Source organism: Elaeis guineensis, chromosome 3, assembly GCF_000442705.2.
Source record: "Elaeis guineensis isolate ETL-2024a chromosome 3, EG11, whole genome shotgun sequence".
Classification (NCBI taxonomy): Eukaryota; Viridiplantae; Streptophyta; class Magnoliopsida; order Arecales; family Arecaceae; genus Elaeis; species Elaeis guineensis.
The window spans coordinates 121,296,981-121,322,524 of NC_025995.2; the positions used below are offsets into that span (position 1 = coordinate 121,296,981).

Genomic DNA, 25,544 nt, shown 5'->3' on the forward strand with positions numbered 1-25,544 from the left:
ATAGGTATCTAATAAATAAAAAAAATAATATCTATGTTATTTAACTGAACCTGCATTAAAAATAAAAAATACATCTAATACATAGGCATTTATAGAAAAAGATGAAGAAAATTTTTATTTTCTTTCCAATTTACTGACTAGAGATATTTTTATCTCAAAATAATTTCAATACATCATCGGTATCCAGAGATGTACTATTATCTGAAATATATGCAGTGATAGTATTATTATATTATATGATGATGCTATCATCAAATTTATAATTAAATTTTTTATCTATATAAAATTTTATAATATTAAATAAAATAATTATATCATCTAATTTATATTACTGAAATGATGTGAAATACCATCCCTGGTCAAACAACACCTTAGGGTGCTCCATATTTTATGGTCTGCGCGTCTGTCCCAGCTTGGACCGCTAGCTGCCCTTCCCATATAAAAATTGGGCTCTTGCCAAATAAATAAATAAATAATATATATAGTTGGGCCGACGCATTTCGAAACCCATACCGCAAATCGAGTCCACAATGAAACCGACGAATCCCGGCAAAATTAGCTCTGGCGCAAGTAGTTGGAATTTTCCCGTACAATTTTTTCACAAACGCCAGCACCGTTGATAGCTCATACGCGCCTCCAGCGTTATTAATCGTGTGAAGTTGCTTTTTTAGTGCCTAATCATCTAATGCAATAACTTGCGGTGAGATTTTCCCCGTTTTTTTTTCTGATCGAAGCGGAGCATTTCACAAGATAAAGAACTATCATGTCACTGAGTTAACCAATCCTATATAAAAGCCGGTGATTGGTTGAACAAGGTCTGTGACTTCGACACATACCACACATACTATGTATTGCACCAATCCCCAACTGCTAAACTGAATGATGAATGGATAAGTAATCAATAGTAGTAGTTCTTTTTCACAAAAGTGTACTTCTACAATAAAAATAGGATTACCAGGCATGTATTTCTTTTAACTGCAGAATTTTACCGAGAGGACTTGAATGTAGAATCACACGCCGGAGCAACTCTATTCTCGAGATATTTCTCATATTTCCTTCAAATGGTATTATTTTTGCCTCTGTCATGCTCAATTCTCCGTATTACGCAAATATCTTCCACTCTCCCTCTTCTATAGGCTAAAGCATGAACAAAAAATAGTATGCTACGAAGCATTGTTAAAAGATAAAAAATAATTATTATCATTTTTATTTATAAGTTTTAAATTTCTAAATTCACAAGGAAAAAATAAATGGACAAATTTACCTAATATTTTCATGTTGCATGAATAATTATTTATTATCCAATTGCATAAACAAAATTAGAGTTTTTTTTTTTTAGTGGCTGTGGAGGAAGTAAGACACTTTCCTCAAATTTAATATTAAACAAAATATTTACATATGGTATTAGGGATACAATCTTCAATGAAGGGCACAAACAAATGGTATTAGAGTTAATCCAACTTACTGTGTCCTATCTCTTTCCCTAAAATCTTTAGAGAATGTGTTTTGCCAAATCAACCAAATTTGTCGTTATGAACTCTATGTTCCATTAAAAGGTTTAAGCTTTGGATGAGAAGCAACGATTAACGAAATCCACTTCCAAGTGAAAAGACAAGCAAACTATTTCGTTCCATTTAGAGATGTATTATTTTCTAAATTTGTTGTATCTATTCATACGAGGCAAGTATGAGCCGTCAATTCAAACAAGAAAAAAAAAATGTTAGCCTAGATTATGCATATGCTCATGAATATGATTTGAAGGTTAACTGAAAGTTTAGACTTGTTGTTCTTTCAAATAAAGAAAGCAAGAAGATTCACGTAATGCTGATTCGAGGTTAACTATGCTTCTCATGAAAGAATAATCAAATTCCGCAAATTATATATGACAGGGAAAGACTTTAGGATGTAACATTTACTAAGTTCATCAAAGATCATTCCATGGTAGGTAGCGTGATTATGGTTTTTTTTTTTTTTGGCTACTCTGACCGGAGGCTTAGACTTACCATCCCAAGTTGCTATGTAACACTAGGAAAAATCTTAAATTTTTGATTTCATAGCCTTTTCATGTCCATCTCTTCGGCTATAGTTTTTCTTTAGACACAACTTGACTAGATTGGCTTGCTGAAGGCAGGTCTTATAGCCAGAGGGGACCGATTTTTGCTTTGGCTTACAAAATAATTAAAGTAAAACATATACATTTCAGCATGTCAGATGGGTGGAATTGTTGGTTCTTTCTTTCTGCTAAGGAGAAAACATTTAATAAATTTGTGTTGGGTTTGGTGTTTTATGCTTTAGGCCTTACTCTATGCACTGTAGTCGGCTCTGTGCCCCGATATTTACTCTAAATGAACTAGAGTGTGCACTTTTGGGTGCTCTCTACTGGCTGCTTGGTCCAGTAGCTTGTCATATATCTAGATAGCTGGCACTGGAGATTAAAATCTTAATATTAGAAAACTTCGATTTTATTTTCAAATTTATAGGGCAATCCAATGTTTGTAGGGCATTAAGAGTAGATTTCTAAGAAAACATAGACTAATAAAATTTTTCAATTAAACTATGCTTTAAATATTGTACGTCGTAATCTGATAATAGTTTGACCGTGGAGAACTGGTTTTGTGTTTTGCTTTGATGATGGAACAGAGTAATATAATTTATAGCGAAGAAAAGGATCTTGATATGATAATTTAGTATAGCGTGATGTTAAATGCCTAATAGGCTTTCAGAATGGTGCATAGAAATGGTAAGAGCACATTAAGAAATTAATGAGTATTAAAGTAAAATCACATACAACTAACCATTTCTGCAATAACTAATAAGGGCCATGTCAACATATGCACAGCCTAAATCAACCCCTAGTAATTGGCAACTTATATTAGTTTCGATCGATACAATACGTTAAAAGAAGGGTCAAGAAGTCTCCCAGATGCACCAAGTGTCAAACTATAGAAGTGCCGATATTTTTTTTTTCTTTTTTTTTTTCTTTTCCTTTCGTTGGGCAGTCCAGCCCTCAGAGAAAAACCATATACCCATGCCACGTGTGAGCATAAGTTCGTATTTTCGACATGATCCAATCTTTTACAAGTACCACATTCTCGATCTGAAATCATAAGTCAAAAATCACAGCAACTGTCGCATACTTATGAAAAATTTTCTTCATAAGCATGCAAGGTATCTCATCACAATATCGTAAAGCGACAGCAGAACAAAATTCAAATAATAAATATTCAATTTTATTTCAAATAATTAAATTCAATATTTTATAAAATAATATTTCATAATCTTATATCAAATTTTAATAAATTTTAATTTAAAATAAAATATCAAAATCCGTCTCAATTCATTTTTTCATATCGAATCTCCGAATCAAACTAGTCCTTTAAATTTATAAAAATAGTAAAATATAGAGTGAGCATGCAGCCTAATAAGCAATTATTATCTAAATAATTTATGTGATAATATAAATTATAAATATCAAAATATAATTTATCATTAATCAATTCACAAACTAATCAAATTCATTTTCAAAAAATGAATTCAGTAATATCAGTATCTTTCAAATATTCAAATTCATAATTTTATGTCAAATTTTAAAAATCAATCATATTCAAAATTTGATTCAAAATAAATTCTACTTAACTCATCCACCTTTAACTATAACTATACTTATACCTTAGGTCGTGGGGCCAAAATACCATGCTTACACTTTGTGGTCAGATTGGAATACCATACTTCTATCTTATGATAGAGCTGAAATACCACACTTATATCTTGTGATCGGATCGAAATACCATACTTATATTTTGTAATAAGACTGAAATATCACACTTATATCCTATGATGAGGTCAGAATACCATACTTATATCTTATGATCGGATCAAAATATCATACTTATATCCTATGGCTAGGTCAATTCATAACCCCTAATTGGCAGAATTTAAAATATAGTTGGCTAAGAGTCTAAAACTGATTCGTATCAAAATTTTTTTATAGAATAATACGTATTTCATAATCAAATCAAAATATATATATACGATTTTATATCAATAAATAATTATAGTAATAATTTAAGAAATATTACTTCGAAAATTTCATATCAATTTTTATACAAAACATACCTTCGTAAGATTCATAAAACACATAAATCTATTAATAATTTATTTAATATTTAAAATAATATTTTATAAATAAAAAAATTTATAGAAGATAGATCATTACTTATCTTACACGTACTCTAATAAATTCATATAATTTTAATTTTTTTTTTAAATCTTTAATTCATAGATCACGTCGCAATATCATAGTGCTGGACATCTTCTTATCCAGATAATTACACCCCCTATATATAATTAAGTCTAATAATCAAAAAAGATATGAATAATCAAGAAAAACATGATGAATGGTAGCGCATTCTATAGTCTGAGTCGGTTCAATCATATTAACTTTATCCAATCAAGGATGATCAAATCAATAGTATTCAACAAAAATCAAGATGGAGGCCAACATGATGCTCGACGATCAAAAATTAGTTTGATTAAATAATTTTATTTAAATAAGATCATATTAAGATAAAATTGGCTTCATAGAGGTTAAATAGATCAAATCTGATGGTATCTGGATCCGACCAAGATGGATGTCGGCATACTGTCCGACGACCGTGAATCAGAACCCTTCACTAGTTCGATCAAAATCATTGAATGAATATCCTTTATTCGATCAATCTTAGAGAGATAATTTTTATAGAGAAAGAAAATTTATAGAGAGTAAAATTTTTAGCGAGAAAAAATAAAATTTTCTAGAAAAGGAAAGTAAAGATGTAAGCTCAAAGAAGGAAGAAAGGAAAGAGAAAAAATCTCTCTCTCTTTTTTTTCCTTTCTTTTTTTCTTTCTTTTTTTTTCTTTTTCTCTTTTTTTTCTCTTTCTTTTTCTTTCTTTCTTCTTCGTTCTTCCTAACGGAACAGGGGACCTTGGGGTCCCAGTTTGTTTCCTGGATTGAAGAACATCCTCCAGCCATCGCTATAGTCAGTCATGGTAGACTCTCGGCAACCCATCGTCACCCCAGCCACCGACGACCGATGGCGACAAATGATGCCGAAGAAGAAAGAAGATTCCAAAAAATAATAGAAAAATAGAATACTTCTTTTCTTAATTAAATCTAGCAAATCTTTGGCCAACATTCATGATTTAGGGGTTAAGAAATATGCGGAGGAGGATAAATCATCAGTTTCAGGTATTTTTACTTTCATTCTAGTGGTGGTTGGCTTCGATTCCATCAAACCCAATAATAAGCTTTTGTGAAGAAGAGGAGAGAAAAGAAATCTGTGAGTGATCTCCGATGATGATCCGATAACCGGCAATGGGGGTTTCACAATAGACTTCATCCCTTTAAATAGATGCGGAGGGGAGAGAAGTTGGACTCCATTCCAACCTCTGATTCTGACTTCGATCCGGAGTCTAACGAAAGAGAAAATACTCTCTATTTTTTTTTCCTTTTTTCTGCTACTTTGAGATTGGTGTGGCTATTTTAATGGGTTTGATGGTTGGATATTACATTCTCCTCCTTTAAAAAAAAATTTTGTCCTCAAAATTTTTCTTACTCAAGTCCTCAAAAATCTTAAGATTATTTTTACCTCAAGTTATAGTAATCCTCTAATTTCAAAATTAAATATTTCATCATAATACCTTTCAAACAAAATTCATATTTTGATTAGCTTAAATATAATTTAAATCATTATGCTTTTGCTATACACTCTAATTTAAATTCAATGTCAGGAACTTAGCCACCGACGAGTGAGTTGGGATCCGAGGAAACCAAACAAAAAGCCTTGATTTGGCCTTATTTTTGATATTTTTTGTGTTGGCCGGCCATACCCTGCTCCACCACCATCAGTCATCACTATCAGACCATTGGGTGTATTGCCGCATCCCACCAGAGCACTAGCCACCTTCCCTTATTTTTCTAAAGAAACAAAGAAGAGCAAAAAAGAAGAAAGAGAAGAAGAAAAGAAAAAGAAAGAAAAAAAGAAAAAGAAAGAGAAGAATTCTCTCTCGTGTATCTCTCTCGTCCTCTCTAGGTTTCTCTCTTTCTTTCTCTATCTAATCCATGAACCACAGTAGAGAGCCTCGTGCTCCTCTACTATGAATCGAACCTAAGAAGATCTTTTAGAAAAGAGCTTTAAAAATACTTAGATATTCGTGTAGTATGTTGACCCAATCTAGCTATATCGAAAATCTTTGAAATCTACTATTGATGAATCTTGTTAATCAATCTTGATCCAATCTATGCTTCACGATTCCTTAATCGAGTTATTTAGATCTAACTCTTTTATCCTAAATCAAGGCTAATGGACTCAATCCGGCCTAATAAGTTTTGGGCCGATTCGACTGTAGGTCGGACTTTGAACTAGATCCGAATAAAATCAGATTGAATTTAGGTCAGATATAAAATCCGTTTCATTTGCAGACCGGATTCAGATCTATCCCGACTGCAAGTGCGAACCCATGTCATTTTCTTCTTCGCTTTTTCTTCTTTATTTTCTCAAATTGGGGCAAAGCCTCACCGATAGCCTCCACAATCGCTTCGAGATCCTGTCCCTTTTTAGCTCCTTCCTCCCTCCCCCAGCTCCTCGGGAGCCACCAACCTCACCATCTTCCTCACCAGAGCCCAAAGGAAGGTGGTCGGTGCCCTCTTCACTGTCGGCCCGATAATCGTCATTGCCGCCTCATTCACCAATGTTGCATATGAGCGGCTCCCGCTTGAGGAGGAACCGCCAAACCGCCAAGTCGAGCACCGTCGTCTCCAGCGACCTCTTATCCGCCCTCTTTGATGATGATCCAGCCGCCTTCCTCCTCATGCTCATCATTGTTCCTGCCACTGTCTACATCGCCGCCATGTTCTTCCTTCGTGTGTCCCCCACTAGTGCGGCAATGGTGGAGGACGAGACCAAGACCAAGAACTTTCGAGAGATAAACATGATAGAGGTGGTCATCACGGTCTACCTCCTCGCCTACAACCTCACCAGCGACCACGACGCTGCCGTGTCCCGCATCTTCATGGCCGTCCTCCTCGCCGCTCCGACGACAGTCCCAATCTACATAACCGCACCATGTCGGGGGAAGACGGAGGAGGGGAGGAGAGGGCCAGCGATGTGAAAGACTAAGGGAGACATAGAAGTTTCAAGAGAAAGAGGAAGGAGAGAGAGAGAAACAGAGGGAGGTGGAGGGGGTTTGGGTCGGGCTCGGACCAGTCTGATTGGGTTTGGAACGAGTTCGAATTTGAGCTCGGATCTTAAATTTTAAAATATTTTTGGGTCTAAACCCAGTTTGAAGCCCGAAAAAATATTTTGGATCGGACTTGGGTAGGGGTGTAGCCCGCCCAACCAGATCTATTTCCAGCTCTATCCTGAATTGCCTCGATGTTCGGACAGTGTGTGATACCGTTCACTCGGTAAATGATCTTCTTTTTTTATGATTTAATCTTATTGAATTCATCGAATAGAAGTTGATCATATTTTTGATAATATTTTAAATAAATTATTTGGTTCTTCTAATGAAATCTAAAAATCTAGAACGAACGATATAAGTAGACCTTATATTCTTCATTTATTTTTAAATTATCATATTTTTTATGTAATTGATCTGTTGCTATATCAAATTATATTTTTCACGAAATAAAAATTATGAGATATGAAAATGCATGTTTTATTATGATAAATAATTTCATAAATATATTTTATAAAATAAAATATTTAAAAAGTATGAATTTTATTAATTTCTTATCTATATATATATATATTTTAAGAAAAAAGTATATCAATTTCAAAAGCTCTAAAATAACTATGAATGAATCCCCAAAATTGGAAAGATTGACGTCCCGAAGCTAGCATCTGTAAGAAACATAGTCCCACCAATGGATATAACTACAAAGTTGGTATATGAAGCAAAAACTCTATCGATTAAAAAATATGATCTTATCACGAGTATAATATGACCATAAGCATGAAAATTTATGAGCAATATTTTGAAACATAATATGAATACCTGATAAGAATGATTTATGAATCATATTTACATAATATTCATGATTCGTGCATGTATAACTGATTAACTTATTTTATTATATTCCTATAAAATTTTATTTTATATTATATATTATTTTTTTAATATTATATTATCATAAAAAAAACTAATGCTTGATCCAATAAGGAAGCATAGATTTTAGATATGAGCTGATGTAGTTCATATTTTTTTATTTTTTTTATAAAAAATAAAATTATGAACAATGAAGATCCAAATTTGAGGATATTCTTGCAAACTTGAAAGCTTTTGGATGATTATGGACTAATAATCAATTATTTTTATAAATTTTAAAATATATATTTTAATATTTGATATTGAATATAAATATTCTGAATCAATCTTGATATATTTGTTTGATTAATAATAAAATTATTTTTTTTATTATATTTTATTTATAATAAATTTTAATTAATTATTATCGATAAGCGTCGTCTTATTGAGAATAGTAGTTCGAAACCAAGAAGAGGGATACTCGGAAATGCCGCAGGCTATCTTCTCCCTCCAGCCGTCTTGCTCTTGCAGTGAAGAAGCAATCATCAGGGAAGGAGGACCTCTCCTCGCCCCTCTACTTTCGGGGCTGCCGTTGAAAAGAAATGGAGATTTTACCAAAAAAAAAAAGAAGAAAGAGATGAGTTTTTTTTCTTTTTCAAGATTACTCCGACTCGGATCGTATTTACAGGCAGAGGTCATCCGAATTCCGAACGTTGAGAAACCCGAGCAGGAAGTCACCATTGCCGCTTGCAAGCAAGAGATCAATAAAGCACAAAGTCGTGGCTGCTAGACCAGAAGATCTGTAGATGATATCTAACCAATATCATCGTTTACCGAAAAAACCCCAATATCGTTCGAAATATTAATGTGAGTCCTGAATAAAGATATGCACAAAATCTAAATCACGCAAAACTCGAAGTTTATTTGACATTCAATAAGATAGAAAGATGACTACCCATTAGAAGGATGAAAGTGACGCTCTTATTAAACCTCCAAGCCAAAACAACGCATACACTACATACACGATGTTGGAATAGAATATAGTGATCCGATACAAGATCTGCGCAAAATGCTGGTTAGAAAGTCATGTTAATACATTCTTCTCTGACACTGTCAAAGAGTTCTGTGCTAATGTATCTTTCACCACCACTTGGAAACATGGTTACAATCATCTTCCCTCTGTTTTCCTGTCTACCTGCAACCTGTAAACACTTCAGTCAGAAGAGTGGTAGGGGTGCAACTTGTGAAAATTGGATAACAGAAGCTGCAGGAAATATAACAACCACCTTTAAGCAAGCCGCTAAATTGGCTCCAGAAGATATGCCAACAAGCAAGCCTTCTTCTTTTGCCAGCCTTCTAGCATGGGTCATTGCTTCTGCTGTCGATACAGCAATGGCCTCATCAATGTATGCAGTGTCCAAGTTTTTTGGAATAAAACCTGGACCTATCCCCTGGATATTGTGTGATCCAGGATTGCCACCTGCACACCATCACTGAAATTGATAATCATGGAACTCCCATCTTCTGATATTAACATGAAAAATCTGTTTCTATCTTTCTATCTGTATATTTGGAAACACCTGAGAAGACATTGTTCACGAGAATTTCACAAGATTTAGCTTATGCTGATCTGCATTCTGCCTCATGGGCAGGTAGAATTTGTCTTCATGAATAACAACCCAGTGTTCATCAAGAAACAGTTCCAAAAGAAGCACATCAGCAAGATGTGCGATACATGAATGAAATGGCAAATAGATGTAAGCTCATTGAAGTGAAACATAGTTTGATGCAAAATACAAAATCGATCATTAAGAAATATCCAATTTTTAAGGTCAAGTTGTTAGAACCACTAAGACTCTGACAAAGTGAAACTTAAAATTGCTGAAATATAGCCTACCAAGACCCAGCCCTCATAGTCATGTGGCAAATGAAAGAGGCACGATGAGCATGGTATCTGATATGGAGATAAACAACTCATCATATTTGTATGCTAATTCCTACATAATCAGTTCTCCTCTCGCATCACCACCTTTATATAGTATCTGACAACGTTCGTTGTCTCGGGACTGGATCCCATAAGGGTACCATCTTATTACAGTGTTAGTATGCAGTTCGGTACAGTACAAGATGGTGTCCAAGTATTGGTATGGTACGAGACACCGTATGGGGTGTATTGGGCGGTTTGGCCCGATATGGCCTTCCATGGTATGTGGTCTATAAGGATCATTTTTCACCAAGCACATCAGGATTCAAATGTTGAGTACATCATATGCCAATTGCAATGGAACAATTCGTGTAGAATAGGCTTGGAGGACCAAAATACTATCTAAAGCATAAGTCTATCCAACCTAGTGACTTGGAAAGAACATCGAGCACGACGTTCTTGCAGGTTACACACAAAGCATTGTAAGCTCATTGGCACATCATAGACATCTCACAAAGAAAAAGTGATGCCAGCCATAAGTTCAAGTGTTAGCACTCTGCTAAATAAAATACGACCTTTGCCATCTATATGCTGGTAGATAAAGCTGATTTAATTCAAATTATTCCAGTTTAGCGAATTTTCATCCACTGCCAGCTGGTTCTCAAAAGTTTCTAAGAAACAAGAACGTCTTATTGACTTTCAGCATATAAGAGAACTTGTTACTTGTAAGAGAGAAATATCCAAAACGGGAACCAGAATTTTTAATATGATCATTCAATCTTTGGTCTGCCAAGCAATAATATTGAGGTTAAGCAATTTGCTAATTTTCTTGATATTCCACAGACTATGTTGGAGAAAGAAGGGGGATCTACCATCAGAACAATTATGCCCACTTTACACATCCAATGGAAACTGTCATTTCCAACCATTTTGGCTATCATTGGGCGCACACTCAATTATTAGCTGCAGAACATATCCTCTATCTCTCTCTCTGAATCTCTGTTGTGAATGTCGGTGAGAATAGCTTCTTGTTGATAAATATGGAAAGAAGTAATAAAGTTGGTGGAAGGCAAGAATTGAAATTGCCTAACAGTACCAATGCAAATAAGAAACCCTTTTAGAACTAGAGACTAAGAAATTTTCTGTCCAAACAAATAATCTTCCTCTCTAAAGGCTTTTTTTGAGGCAGACATGTCCATTTGTGGTGCGTAGTACTCATTTTGAAGCTGACTTCAAGCCCTACAAGTTTTTTACATGATTTCATTGGTTTTTTTTTTTCTTTCTTTTTTTCAGATTGTTGGGTGGAATATAGTGTTTTAGGTGGGTTATCTTAGTTGGTAGCTTGTTTGGCAAGTATTACCATTGATGCTAGCTAGGATTTGTTTCATCTCTTTTTATGTAATGTTCATACCAACAATTTTTTGGTTAAGTGGATTCTGTTAAAGCAGTAACACAGATATGAATTCCTTAAAAATCTTGAATTTCTGCTTGCTTTATTTGTTTGAAAGTGATGATATTACTTGGTATAACCCCTATAAGCTAAAACAGAAAAAAATTCTACCTGAGATAACTGCACTTTCAGCAGGTTCAACACAAATGATCTTGACAGACGGCTTTTTTATCTTGAGATACTTCCCAACACCAGTTATAGTGCCTCCTGAACCAGAACCACATACAAAAATGTCCACTTTGCCTGCTGTATCCTTCCATATTTCTGGACCTGACAATCATACAAATAGAGGCAATACATATGCTGATATTGAGGTGAAGCATAGACAGAATATGGTGTAAAGCAAGATGGGCAAAGGTTCCAGACAGAGAAAATGGTGATAGCATAAAAATCCTTTGATAGGCCAAATTTTTATTTCTTTCTAGAAAAGTTGGATCATTAACTCATTCTAGCTAATCTTCACAAGTAGATACAATGAGTAAGCACCAACTTTTCATTTTCACAATACATATTTGTAAACCAACATACATATCACAATCTTATGGAACAAAATTTTAAGCAACCAGGTAAAAGTAAACAGAGTGTGACATTGGATAAACTTTGTTTTCTTACCACAATCGGAACAAAGAAGCCCTCTACTGGTACTTGCAATTGGCTTTGTGAATCCTGTCTCATTATATTTGAGGTAGGGATGCAAATTGGCTAGCCTGCAGGCCAACTTTTTACATTGTTCGGGCTAGACTTTGGGCCAGACACATTGAAAATTTTGCATATCCTTGGCCCTGATCTAGCCCATTTTTATCCCTACTTTGAGGGCATTTTGTTTTTACAAGTGTTTATGGTCTTTAAGATGATCCCTCTATGAGTGGCAATGGCGTTAAAAATTAAATATCTATTTAAATCATTTTCTTTGTATGAAAGATAATCCTTTGAATAGGCAAGCAAGAGATGTATTGAACCCTAAACCCCCACTGCATTTCATATACATGGCTTCTGCAACCCTTACATTTTCATTCTCTCTAAGTTCCATGCTTCCTAAGCCATTCAGCAATAAAATTCATTCATATGCTTCATATTTTTAACACATAAGGCCCCTCTAGAATATATTTATTAACTTCTAACTATTTCACAACATTTTATTTGAATAACCTACAACTTGATTTCCCCCTCAACACTGCCTCCTAGAGGAAGTCCATTGACGATGGTTAACCCAATCATATCCTCTTGTACATAGCCCTTCATTTCCCTCTATAACCTAAATTTTGTGCAATATGTTATCATTTCAACAATCTCTCTCAATCCCATTAGTCTTAGAACCTTTCTCGATTACCATAACTAGACTCCTACCTCTTTACTTCCAATCACATAATTGTATTTTTTATAAACTGTCATGGAACATATATCTTTTCATGAAACATGAGTTAATTTGAGTGATTGTAGGGGCAGGTGGCTCATGAACATGAAAAGTTCCTCCTGCGACGTGGAATGAGAACTTTGGTGGGATTTGTGGGTGCAACACACATGGGTGTTAACCACTGAGTTGTCAAGCCAGCATTTAGGTGGGGCCCAAATATTTTCATGTGCACTAATGGATGCTCCAACGCAATTTCAGTTAATTTTGTCCTCGCACCCTTACACCTTGATCTCTCTACTTTTAAAAACTACATTTCCTTAAATCATTCCACTTACCAGATATAATGTTGAAAGGCTCTTCATATTGCTAGCCAACAATACTTGAGTTTACATTTCCTAAAATGCATCCACTTAACAAAGCAAGACATTGTTACACATTGTACTGCTAGATGATTTCTACAGAATGTTTATGAAATAAACAAGTAAAAGGCCATGAGCAAGAATACTGAGTCTCTTTGATACCTTTCAGACCTACTCTCAGTGACAGGAAGCAAGCCAATCTGATATGTCCTTTTTATTTTATTTCTCATCTCTGAATAGTAACTTTTAAAAGAGTAGTTGAAAAAAGGGAAAAAAAATCCAAAAAAGGCAACAAGGTGGAAAAAGGCCAGCCAAATTCAGATTTTTAACCCCGTTTCCATTTTGTCTCATTTTTTGAGTCTGTGCAAGGTCTCCTGATACAATGAACCTTTTTCCTTTCTCTCATTTCCATCAGATTTCTGGCTTGCACAACTTAATGAGCTTATAGAAAGGGAGCTTGCCATTGTCACGCCTTTTCAACCATATCAGATCCCCCTCCACCAAATCTTCTATCATTTCTTTATTAATTTATTGGTCTGTGCACAAGCTTAAAAGATGAAGAAGATCAAGAGTAATTAATTATTTTTAATCAAAAAGCATGGATCATTTGCTTTTATTAATTATATTATACAACATTTATTGATTTTAACCTTCTATCTAGTTATTTTTATTTGACATGCATTGTTATGTACCCAAATGCGAACAATTTATATAAGAATGAGGAGACAGAGTCAAGTTGTCACACAAACAATTTAGCAAATGGGACAAAATGGTCCTGCAGATCAACCTATTGAATTGATGTGGAAAGTTTGAAGGAATAAATGGAAGGAGCTAATAGTAAAGTGAACAAACAAATCTCAGCATATTCTTGAGTAAAGTATAAGACATGTTGATCTAAAATTTTGCTATGATAAAGAATTACTATCTGGGAAATAGATATTGGCAGTAGATAAGGGACTGCCATCTATATGACAGACAATGAAAACTAATATGGGATGAGAAATATTTTTTAAAAAATATGTACCAGTGCCTGTGAAGTGTGCTTCTGGATTAGCTGCATTAGCGAACTGGTCAAGAACATGTGCATTTGGAATGTTCTCCTTCAGCTGCTTTACCCTGTCAAGCAACCCCTGAAACCCGAGTTTAGGATCTGCAAAGTAATTGAGCAACACATCTTACATTAAATTTGTTCAGTTCACTTAGGCAGGGCATGGCAACATCCATTGCTTAAAAAAAAAAGAAAAGAAAAAAAAAGAAGTAGTTTTGCAGAAGTAAATACTCAAATCCATCTATATTATTAGTGTCAGTGAAACTCCTTCTGCAGAAATGGACTTACAAAACAACCAAATAGTGCCAGAGTGAGATACCATGTAACACACATTAAACTTTTGAGATGATCTTCAAAAATTACAAAATTCAAGTAAAGGGCAGTAAAACCATCTGATATATCCATCACAACCACTGCAAATGTGCAAAAGAAGACTGATGTCATTCAACTTCAAGCTGTCATTTTCTTTCTTACCAGTCAGTGACACTTCAGCACCCAAATATCTCAACAAAATCCGTTTATCAAGTGATAAATGAGCTGGCATAACTGCAATGAACTTGTAACCTTTTTGAACAGCTATGTATGTTAAGCCAATCCCAAGATTTCCACTAGTAGGTTCTACTAATGTTGTAATGCCAGGTGTAATCAGGCCCTTCTCCTCTGCATCTTCTATCATTCTGAAAACAAGTTCATGTCAGACAAGAAGAAAAAACACCTACTGACCCACATACATCCAACCAATAGCAGCAGTGGCACTTCAACAAACACTTGCAATCAGAAATGTCAAAATAAAGGAATGCACAAGATTATATTAAGTCAGGAAACATCAAATGAGAAAAAAAATCATAAATTGACTGAAATCACATAAAACTTAATCAAATAGTAAAAAAAATGCATGTCAGATTGAATATAGCTGGTGACATAAGAATCAGTCATAATTTGTATAAGAAAGAAAAGTTTCAGGTTCACAAGCTGGCATAATTAAGTATTTCTATTTATTAAGGTGTTTAGCAACCGTGAATAATCATCAGCCATACAAACTAGAATAATCTGGCTAAAGGTGCAAGCAAACAGAACACGGTTCCAAGATTGCTCTACTCCTTAATTATACATAAATATTTGTCATCATATTTTGGGGGTTCTGTTTTTTGATCGAACATGATAAGCTAAAATCTTAGATGAGCAGAGGTTTAATGATTAGATATATTACCACTGTTTAGTATTCATAGTGAAACAACCTCACTGTATAAGTATATTGAACATTTCACAGTTAGAACATGGAACATCCCCAATAATACAATGTATTTTAAATCAGAAATGGTTGCTCAAGCATCCAAAGGTTGTCAAAATTCTGACCAACTAAGTGCTTGTCCCTTCCTTACTTGAAGTTTTTTGTCATAATTTCTAGATTTATTTGTATTCAACCACTTTATGATTTCTCTCACACTGTGCACTTTATGATAGATTCTTCTGATATTATTTATTAATTTTTAATGGATCGCAAAAGCAAAATTGCAGGCACCATATGAATTATGCCACATCTAGCAGTGTTGCATTTATATCTGACACAGCCTTCAGCATCAGGAAGGTGAGCCCTTGAACCAGAAAGTGTCTTCAAATCATTTTAGATGATCATGTGCAAGTCTTCTTTGCCCCTCTCTTTTTTGTGAAGGTGAATGTCTTCCGGGATGGGGTGATTCATGTCCTCTGAATTACATGGACAGCTCATCAAAATTATTATACCATATTTATCCTTTATTCATGCTGTACACTTGATCCCCACCAGTGTCCAACTTTTCAACCAAATCCTTCTTAGTTTTACAATGTTAACACTTCAGCATCCTCATTTTTTCCAGTCATCTTGTGCAGATGACCCCTCTCCACCTTTTAGTTTCGAGGTGGTGAGGATTCTCTATCTAGGGAATTTATGGACTTTAATTTTTTATTGTATTTTAGACCTGAACTCAAAGGTCTATGCAAAAGAGTTGCATGTTTTCAGTAGCTTGTGGCATTTGAAGCTACCAACTTGTCTACTCTATGCTGAAAAACTGGGAACTAATGGATGAAGAAAAATTGGATAGACCCCTCTACTGAATTTATACAAACAGAAATAGTCCATACATACAGAATGGTAGAGAGGACCCTTCTATGATGAAAGACATTAAGTTTCAAATTTTGACAAAGAAACTATATTTGAGAGGAGGGAGGGAGGGGGAGAGAGAGAGAGAGAGAGAGAGAGAGAGAGCAGGGGGGGAGAAGCAAGAGGGACATCAAAGTGACCAAATATAATTAACCATTATTATACTGCAAAATGTTTTGAATCTACATATGATAAGCTCTTAAAAAAAAAAAGAAAAACACTGTAGTATAGATTATAAATACAGATTAGTAAGGACAAAGATGGAGGAAAAACAGCAGTCCACATGGTTCATCAAGATTGCCTATGCCGTTGGTCTTCAACCTCTCGTCCAGCATCCCATTCATTCAGGGCAACCATTTTCTAAACCCAAAAATGAAAAATGCTATAGCCTATCCTTTTTAACCCTACATTTTTTGCAATCAGAAAAATCATAAAAAGTTCCCAGATATTCTATAATCACCTATTCCTAAATATCTGATCTGCTTAGTTCCAAGCAACATGTTAATTAGACAGTTCGGCATGATTCATTGCTTGGAGTGATGCTCAACCTAAAATGCTAGTGCACCTTATGCGATACTGGACATGTAGATTTTGAAAGGAACTTGGTAGCATCTGATTTATGAGGGTCTAGAATACTGGAAATATGTAAAAGACAGGTCCCAACCAAAAACTAGAATCAGGATAGTACAGGAATGACTAGAGCTTATATTTGTCACATCAAAGCAAGGTGAATAACAATTCATGACATGTAGCACGGTGGACCTGGCATCTTTTTGCAAGGAAAAATAAAAAGGTTCAAGGAAGATAATTGGCTATCAGCTGTCAAAGTCATGAACTGTTAATCTTTTAACCAGCATATGACCTCTGAATAAATGACATTCAATTGTTAAGAGTAATTAGTAAAGTGATGTACCATTGGGGAAAATTCTGAAATAATCTGCCATACGACATGGCAATTGATACCCTGGAATGTTTAGCAGTTTGGGTTGAATTTAAATCCGTACATCACTTGTTTGTACAGCAAGAGGACCTTAGATAAGATCAAGGCTTCAAGTGTATAATTTAGAAAAATAAACATCATAAATAAAATTCCAGGTTAGAATACATAAGCTACAAATACAACAGCAAAGATTAGAGAGAAACTGGTCACTGGAGGAAAAAAGATTGTGTATCAAGTAAAGAATGGGTAGAATGTTCACTTGCAAACCTGAGAGCACTACGATCCTTGACAGAGCAAAGGGGTTGGTATGATTCAATCTTTCCTACCAACCGGACATCTATTCCATCTTTTCTCATGATCTGTTTCAGTTCTATCAGTGGTGTCCAACCTACAAGCTGAATGAAGTAACAAAATATGGTTGCATTTCTCTGGTCAACATAAAATATATGGCAGAAATATGGACCGGAACATTAAATCAAACAATAAATAAATTGATCAAGGATTGTCGTACCGGATTGAACGCCAGTATAGGGCGGGCCGAACCGTCCCGGCGGAGAACCGAGACGGTTTCGGCATGCAAAACAGCACTGCCGATGCCGGAGAAGAAAAGAGAGAGAAATAGAGAGAGAGAGGAGAGAGGAAGAAAAAGAGGGAGGAGAATCCGCCGGAGGGGCCGTTGGAGGGCAGCCGTGGCCGTCGGGCGGCGGAAAGGGCTCCCACGGCTCCACGCGGAGAACAGGGACGATCCGCCCCTGTTTCTCGGGATTTTTTTTAAAAAAAACCTTTTCAAAGTGAAGTCGGTATGGGTTTTGCCGGCTTCACTTAAGTGAAGCCGGCAAGGATTTTGCCGACTTTATTTTGAAAAAGCTTTTTTAAAAAAAAGCCACGAGAAACAGGGGCGGATCACCCCTGTTCCCCACGCGGAGCCGCGGGAGCCCTTTCCGCCGCCCGACGGTCACGGCTGCCCTCCGGCGGATTCCCCTCCCTCTTTTTCTTTCTCCCTCCCTCTCTCTCTCTATTTCTCTCTCTTTCTCTCTTTTTCTTTTCCGGTTCGTCCGTGTTTTCCTTCGTCGGTTCGTCTTGGTTCGAAACGGAACAGAGGCATACCGTACCGTACCGCCGGCCGGCCGATCCGACCACGGTACCGGTTCCGCCAACCTTAAAATTGATGCTTTCTGTTCATAGAATACAAGAATTACTCTAGCATTTTTAGATGTTTTCATTTTGTGATTATTTTTAGATAAGACTTGAGAAAAAATGAATCACTTCTAAAAGTACTCAATAGTGTTCCGTTGTGTATATCCACTAGTTTAAAAGTTAAAGGTTCTATTTATCTGAATGGAAGGTGAAATGTTGGAAACAAAATGGACCAAGAATGGTAACGGGTAGGGTACCCGCAAAACTTGCCCTACCTCTATCTAAACCCATTTAAAATTCTACCATCCAAACCCATCCCAAACCCAATTAAAAATTTGCCCATAAATTCCAAACCCATCCCATAAAAAAATGGTAAATCTGTCGGGTACCCAAACCCACCTGATTAATCTTTATTTGGATTGGGTTATTCATGTTGGGTTGGGTACGTTATCCGAAATTTCAAAAAAAAACTTTAAAAAAAGGAGGGAATGATATCGACTAAAAATGAATATAAATAATCTGGCAAGCAATCTAACTATATATGAGTTTTGTAGCTTATTGGTAAAAATAGAGGTTAGATGTCCTTGAGGTTTAAGGTTCAAGTTCCCTCACTACACACACACACACACACACACACACACACACACACACACACATAAATATATACATATATATATATATATAACATGTTATATATAATCGGGTTTGGAGGGGAAAATCCTAAGCTCATCCCAAACTCTAATGGGTTTTAATTTTAAATCTCAAACCTGCTCTAAACCCTACAGGATTTTGCCAAACGGGTATTATTAGAGTTTGGGATGGTCGCATACCCAAAAATACCCACCTGGCTACCATCCCTAAAATCGACAAAAGCTAAAAGTCACAAGGAAATGAAAAGGACAAAAAAAAGGATATAGTTAGCTGCACAAAAAAGGCTAACAAATTGAAAGGACTCAATAATTTGATGCAATATGGTGCAAAATTGCAAACATATGGTATACATATGCATACACTGCCATAAATTATTGTATCTAATGAGAAATCTGCATACAAATGAAAGCACACACATACCAATGAAATGTTTCGTTTTTATATGATTATATCTTTATGTGGTTTTGTTACTTTTGTAGACTTCCCAAAAGATGAATCAAGTAAAATGATCCAGTAAATCGAATTATAAAAGCTTCATATGATGAAAAAACATAGACCATTTTATTATATAGCAAGTATACAAGCAAGATTATATACATATAATAAAATCATTGTAGGAAAATTAACATAAACAAAGAATTCTTATTTAATTTCTTCATTTTCAAATAACTAAATTTAGGGATTACTTAAATTTTAACTTAAACCACATACATGGTGTGTCAAATTCTTATCAAACAATGTAATATCATTAAAAAAAAAATTTGTTGTATGCATATCCATGTTCTAAAAAGTATTGATTATCTTACTATTCTATAAGTTTAGATTTTTTTTTTCATTTTCCCAAAAATGTAAAATATTTTCTTTTATTTATAAAAAAAATGGCCAGAAGCACTGAAATATACATCAAACAATTTCCATACTACAGAATATATCAATAGAAACAAATTTGGAGGAGCTTGCCCTCCAGGACAAGGCACTTGTTGGGATAAACCGACTGACCCCTAACTCAGGCCAACCGACTCCCGACTCCGACTCGGCAATAGCCGACTGACCGAACATGCGACTCCAACTAATCATCAGCCAAACTGACAGTTCCGACTCTTCATCAACCGATTGAACAAACTTCACCGACTTATAGTCGGTAATCGATTAGCGTTCGGCCACTATTGGTAAATAGCGGACGATTTGAGCTGACGGTATGACAGAATTATCAACCGACGGCCACGCCTACTACCGACGTATGATTGGTTGATCTGCTCAACATGTCATAACCATCACGAACGGTTATCCGCCACATATCACAGCGCAATTTGTGAAAATTAATGACCCACTACGTGATTATAGCCCGATAATTTAGCATCACAAAATACGGGACTACGTCCGATGGTTACAAGAACTTTATCTATAAAAAAGGGATAAGTGAACAGCACCGATAGACCATTTCTGGTCAGAGCTCTGCTATTCTAAAACATTCAAAATATTGTTCACCAACTTTCCTTTCTGACTTAAGCATCGGAGGATCCCCACCGAATACCAATCCGATCTGTGTAGATGCTGTTTTGCCGGAGCTCATTTTCGGCGACAGATGACGGGGAGTTGGCCACAACAGCACTGAACCAACCTCATGCTTTCTACCAAAACTAAGAGACCAAATATTGCTGTCCTATGCACCGCTGGAATAAATTATATGCCAGGGATTAGCCAAAACTCAGAACTAAGATACCCGATTTTAAAAAGGAAAAAACATCATAAAACGTTATCTTATTGCATCTCTTTTTCAGAAACAATTCAGATAAAGGAACCCGCTTTAACCAACACAGACCCACAACATCCGTGATTGACTCCACCGCTTCCTGGAAGAGGATCGAACTACTTTATCAATTTTAAATTTCCAAACTGCCACCGATCAATATAGGTACAGCCAGTCTCATGTCGTTCCTTTTATTGGGAGCAATTAAAATCAAGAAACTAAGAAAGCCCTTTAAACGAGCAGGTCCAGATCATTTATGACGAAGCTATACCCTTTTAATTGGGAATAAAAGAAAATTATCAAAATTTTCGACCAGTTTTAAACTTTCGATCGCATTAAACAAAAAAAAAAAAATCAACGCGCCCATAGGTACTGTAACCGGTATTCTTGTGATCGGTTTAATAGGTATTTTCTTTTACGGTTAAAAGTATCTGAAAACGGAAAAAGAACAAAAACAATCCCTGAAACATCAAGAAAAAGAAAAAAGTTCCCAGTAAAAGAGAACATATGAATCGCTCCTCACATCTCCATCTTTTTCTATCGGAAACGAGATACAAGTCAGGAAACCTAAATATCAGTTCTAAACTCCTAGTGAGAGTCAAGAAAGCAAAGAAACCAAGAACAAGAACTCGCATCAAGAATAAAAAAAAAAAACCAAGAACGGAAAACAAGAACTCGGGTCAAGAAACCATATAAATTCATCGCTACCTCTCTCATCAGCCCAAAGATTAGACCAAACTGAGGCTTCAAAGAAGCGAAAAGACGCAAGAAAAGATCCTCTTCGAGAGGCTATCTTCTGAGTAGGAATGGGAACTTGATACCTCGGTGATGCCGGAGGCTATTCTCTCCTTCCCATCGTCTCGCTCTTGCGCAAATAAAGAAGAGATTATTAGCGAAGGAAGCCCTCTCCGTGCCCCCTCCATTCCTCGTGTCTTCGTTTCTTCCTCCGCTGCTATTGGCTTTTCAATTAGTAAGCACTTGGCATTACTTTGGGGGCGCTCCGTGTTTTATGGTTAGTAGTTTAGAGCGCGCTTGTCCGAACTTGGACTGCAAGCTACCGATCGGATCGGGTAGCTAGGTTGCAATCGATTGGGCAAACCCGTTTCGGCACCCACACCGCACTTCGGGTCGACAATGAAGCCAGCGAATCCGGCAAAATTAGTTCCGATACCTATGGACCGACACGTGGTTAGCCATGTGCCCCGCAAGCAGCTCACTTTTTTTCTATTTAGAGATGATAAAATCGATCTGATTCAATGAATACGCATCCTACTCAAATCTGATCAAATTCAAAAAATAAAATTTGATCGGATTCGAATTTGAATTCGAATTTGAATAAAATACGAAAACTATAACATGGATATGGATAAAATATGGATTAGTACTGTTTCCTATCCGAATCCGATCTGAACCTACGGATATGGATATACTCGAATTTATATCCAAATATATATATATATATTTATAATTTTATTTTTGTAATTCTGTGTTGGTTGATAATATGCATAAAATTATTTTGATTATTTATATGTTCTATGTTGAATTGTAATTTTATTTTTATGTTTAATTTCTATAAATCTAGACTTATAAATTATATTTTATGTTGAATTGATAATTTTATATTAATTGATAATATAGATAAAATTATTTTGATTGTTTATTTTTTTGGATATGGAATAGGCATGATACGGGTATGAGTTGGGTATGGGGAAATGGGTTATCCGTGAATATCTCGAAACTCATTGGATATGGGGATGAATATCTTTTTCTTATCCAATTAGATATCGGATAGGATTTGGGTATAGGATATTAAGTTCGGGTTTGAAAATGGATAGCACAATACCAAACTCAAATTTTACCCATTGCCATTTCTATCTCTATTCTATAAGCTAAAGCATGAGCAAATAACTAATATATTACGAAGCATGATTAAAAAAAAAAAAATTATCATTATTTTTATTTATAAATTTTAAATTTCAAAACTCACTGGTGGAAAATATATTTTCATGTTATACAATGACTGTTTATAATCTAATTGCACGAATAACATTAGAGGACTTTTTCTTTGAGTGGTCACGAAGTAAGGCCCTTTCCCCAAATTTATTATCAAACGAAATATGTTATAAGTGGTGTAATCTTCAATGAAGGGCACAAACAAATGGCATTAGAGTTAATCCAACTTACCAGAAGGGAACTCCTCTCTAATTTTATATAATCTCCTTTTTACCATGTTCCATCTCTAATTTTGTTCTTTAAAATCTTTCTTTAGATAGTGTGTTTTACGAAATCAACCAAATTATGGTGACGAACTCGATGTTGCATTAAAAGGTTTAACCTTCGCACAGGAAGCAATGACCAATGAAATCCACTACCAAGTGAAAAGACAAGTCAGCCTAGACGGTGCATATGCTCTTAAATATGGTTTGAAAGTTATCTGAGAGTTTGGACTTGTCGTACTCTCAAATAAAGAAAGGAATAAGACTCACTTAATGTTGATGCGATGTTAACCATGCTTCTCATGAAAGAATAATACCAAAAGTGTATATGACGAGGAAAGACTTTAGGGTATAACATTTACTAAGTTCATTGAAGATCCTTCCATGGTAGGTAGCGTGATTGTGCCCTTTTTTTTTTTTTTTTTTCCTTTTTGTGCTCTGACCGGAGACTTAGACCTACCATCCCAAGTTGCTATATAATATATGGAAGAATCTTAAATTTTGATTTCATAACTTTATCATATCCGTATCTTCCGCTATAGTTTTTCTTTAGACACAACTTACTAGATTAGCCTGCTAAAAGTAGGTCTTGCAACCAAAAGAAGGAGAGGGGAGAAACTTTTGCTACGAGCTTACAAAATAAGTAAAATAAAACATGTATATTTCACCAAGTGAAATAGGTGGAATCATAGGTTCTTTCTTTCTACTCTAAAAAAACATTTAAAAAATTTGTGTTGGCTGTTTCGCTATATTTGCTCTCAATAAACTAGAGTTTACTCTTTTAGGCGTTCTCTGCTAGCTGCTTGCTCCGCTGACTTATCTTATGCTAAAATAGTTGAAATATAAATCTAAAATTTAATATTAGAAAACTTCAATTTTATTTTCAAATTTATAAGAAAATCTAATACGTGCAAGATATTAAAGATATATTTTTAAGAAAATATAGCATAATAAACTTTTTTTTCAATTGAATTACGTTTTAAGTAATGCATGCTGTTATTTGATAATAATTTGACCGCGGAGAACTAGTTTTGTGCTTTGCCTTGGTGATGGAATAGCATAATATATTTGATCGTGAAAAGAAGCACCTAGATTTGATAATTTAGTATAGGCTTTTAAAATGGTACATAGAAATGGTCAAAGCAGAATAAGAAATTAATAAGCATTAAAGCAAGGTCACATGCACCTAACCATTTATGTAATAACTAATAAGGGTTGTGCCGACATATGCATAGTTTTTTTTTTTTTTTTTTTATGGATGAAAAATTTTAATTTTTAAACAAAATGAGGTATTTTGGATGCATGCTAACTCACATACCATCAAAGTAGAGAAGCCTTGGCCTGATATATGTATGGTTGAAATCAATTTATGTTAGTTCTGGTGTCAAATAAAAGCTATAACATAAAAGAAAAAAAACATCCGACATGATACTTCTTGGTTCATCTCTTATAAATCAATAATATATTAATATAATTTTATATTTTTTAAAAAAATTATAAATAATATATAAAATTAAATAAAATTATAAATAAAAATAAATATTTGAATATGAATCAAATATATCCTTCCAAAGACCCATCATAATCTTAGCCTAAATCCTATCTCCGGATCTGTTAGCCGGAAAGAAGGATAAAATGATCTCTGTGTATCTTTTTATTTTCCATAGAATTTGGTCATGTGATATAATGGATTAATATGAGCCTACTTAAATAGAATGTCCACTCCATGAATCCAATGAAATATTCAAACCAATTTTATCGGATTTCCCAAGCACATCCTTGCCCTACTAAAATTAACTATTTTGTTCATTTAAAAAGTTAAATTACAACATTTGGGGAGACCGTACTGCTTTAGTTCTGTTTTGCTATATTTTTATACTTTCCTAACTGCATTTAGATATTCCACGGATGCAGCAATTGGAATAAGTGGGTGTGGGTTTTGATCGGCTCACAGAATATTTATTTATAACTCAACTCTTGTAAATATTTCACATCCAGTAATATTTTTGGAATGTTTAATATGTTCTTGTACTTCAATACCTCAAAAATCCCAACTTATTACCTACCAATTATACAAAAAATATTCGTTACAACAATGATATCACGTCAAATTTATCATAATCTAATGAGAACGTCCGTATTTCATCGAGTGTCATATATTTCATCGATTTCGTGAATGATGTTCCACACTAACCAACGATATTCAATTTTTGATTGGATTATGACAAGTTTGACATGATATCACTATTGCAACGAATATCTTCTCCAATTCTACAAATGTATTGTGAAAGTATTGAAATTTACTTTTGAGATGCTCTCTCTTTCTCTCTCTCTCTCAAGCCCAATGAGTATTTCTCTTTCTAGGTAACTCTGAGTCATTGACATTCGGCTAACTTCAACAGGTTTCCAAATCTCTCTCAAGTTTTAACCTTGTTAGCTCTTGTATAAAGAGACTAGACCTAGAGATAGCAAAGTAAACAAAGAGAGAAGTACATGGAGATTCGCCTA

General features: G+C 34.9%; 1 protein-coding gene across 2 annotated transcripts; it reads right to left on the minus strand.

Annotated features, from left to right (window-relative positions):
- Window positions 1–9,025: 9,025 nt before the first annotated feature.
- Window positions 9,026–21,806, minus strand: LOC105040461 (cysteine synthase). 2 transcript variants are annotated; one of them, XM_073254726.1, is made up of 7 exons: window positions 21,642–21,806; window positions 17,550–17,677; window positions 14,767–14,879; window positions 14,179–14,304; window positions 11,553–11,711; window positions 9,354–9,547; window positions 9,026–9,269 (listed from the first exon to the last, which is right to left on the minus strand). In XM_073254726.1, the coding sequence occupies exons 1-7, from the start codon at window positions 21,741–21,743 to the stop codon at window positions 9,144–9,146; spliced, it is 948 nt and encodes a 315-aa protein (XP_073110827.1). In that variant the 5' UTR covers window positions 21,744–21,806; the 3' UTR covers window positions 9,026–9,143. The 2 variants fall into 2 exon arrangements, with proteins under 2 accessions (XP_073110827.1, XP_010915297.2); XM_010916995.4 differs by having other exon boundaries at window positions 14,677–14,879; window positions 21,642–21,805.
- Between the last annotated feature and the right edge of the window lie 3,738 nt (window positions 21,807–25,544).

Excerpts from the sequence above, each read along its gene's own strand:
- LOC105040461 (XM_010916995.4), bottom strand. The coding sequence starts at position 21,743 with ATGGAGGGGGCACGGAGAGGGCTTCCTTCGCTAATAATCTCTTCTTTA. Across the intron at positions 14,305-14,676 it reads TGCTGAAGTGTCACTGACTG|ATCCTAAACTCGGGTTTCAG; the intron begins GTAAGAAAGAAA and ends ATTACTTTGCAG. Across the intron at positions 9,270-9,353 it reads ATTTAGCGGCTTGCTTAAAG|GTTGCAGGTAGACAGGAAAA; the intron begins GTGGTTGTTATA and ends AAGTGTTTACAG.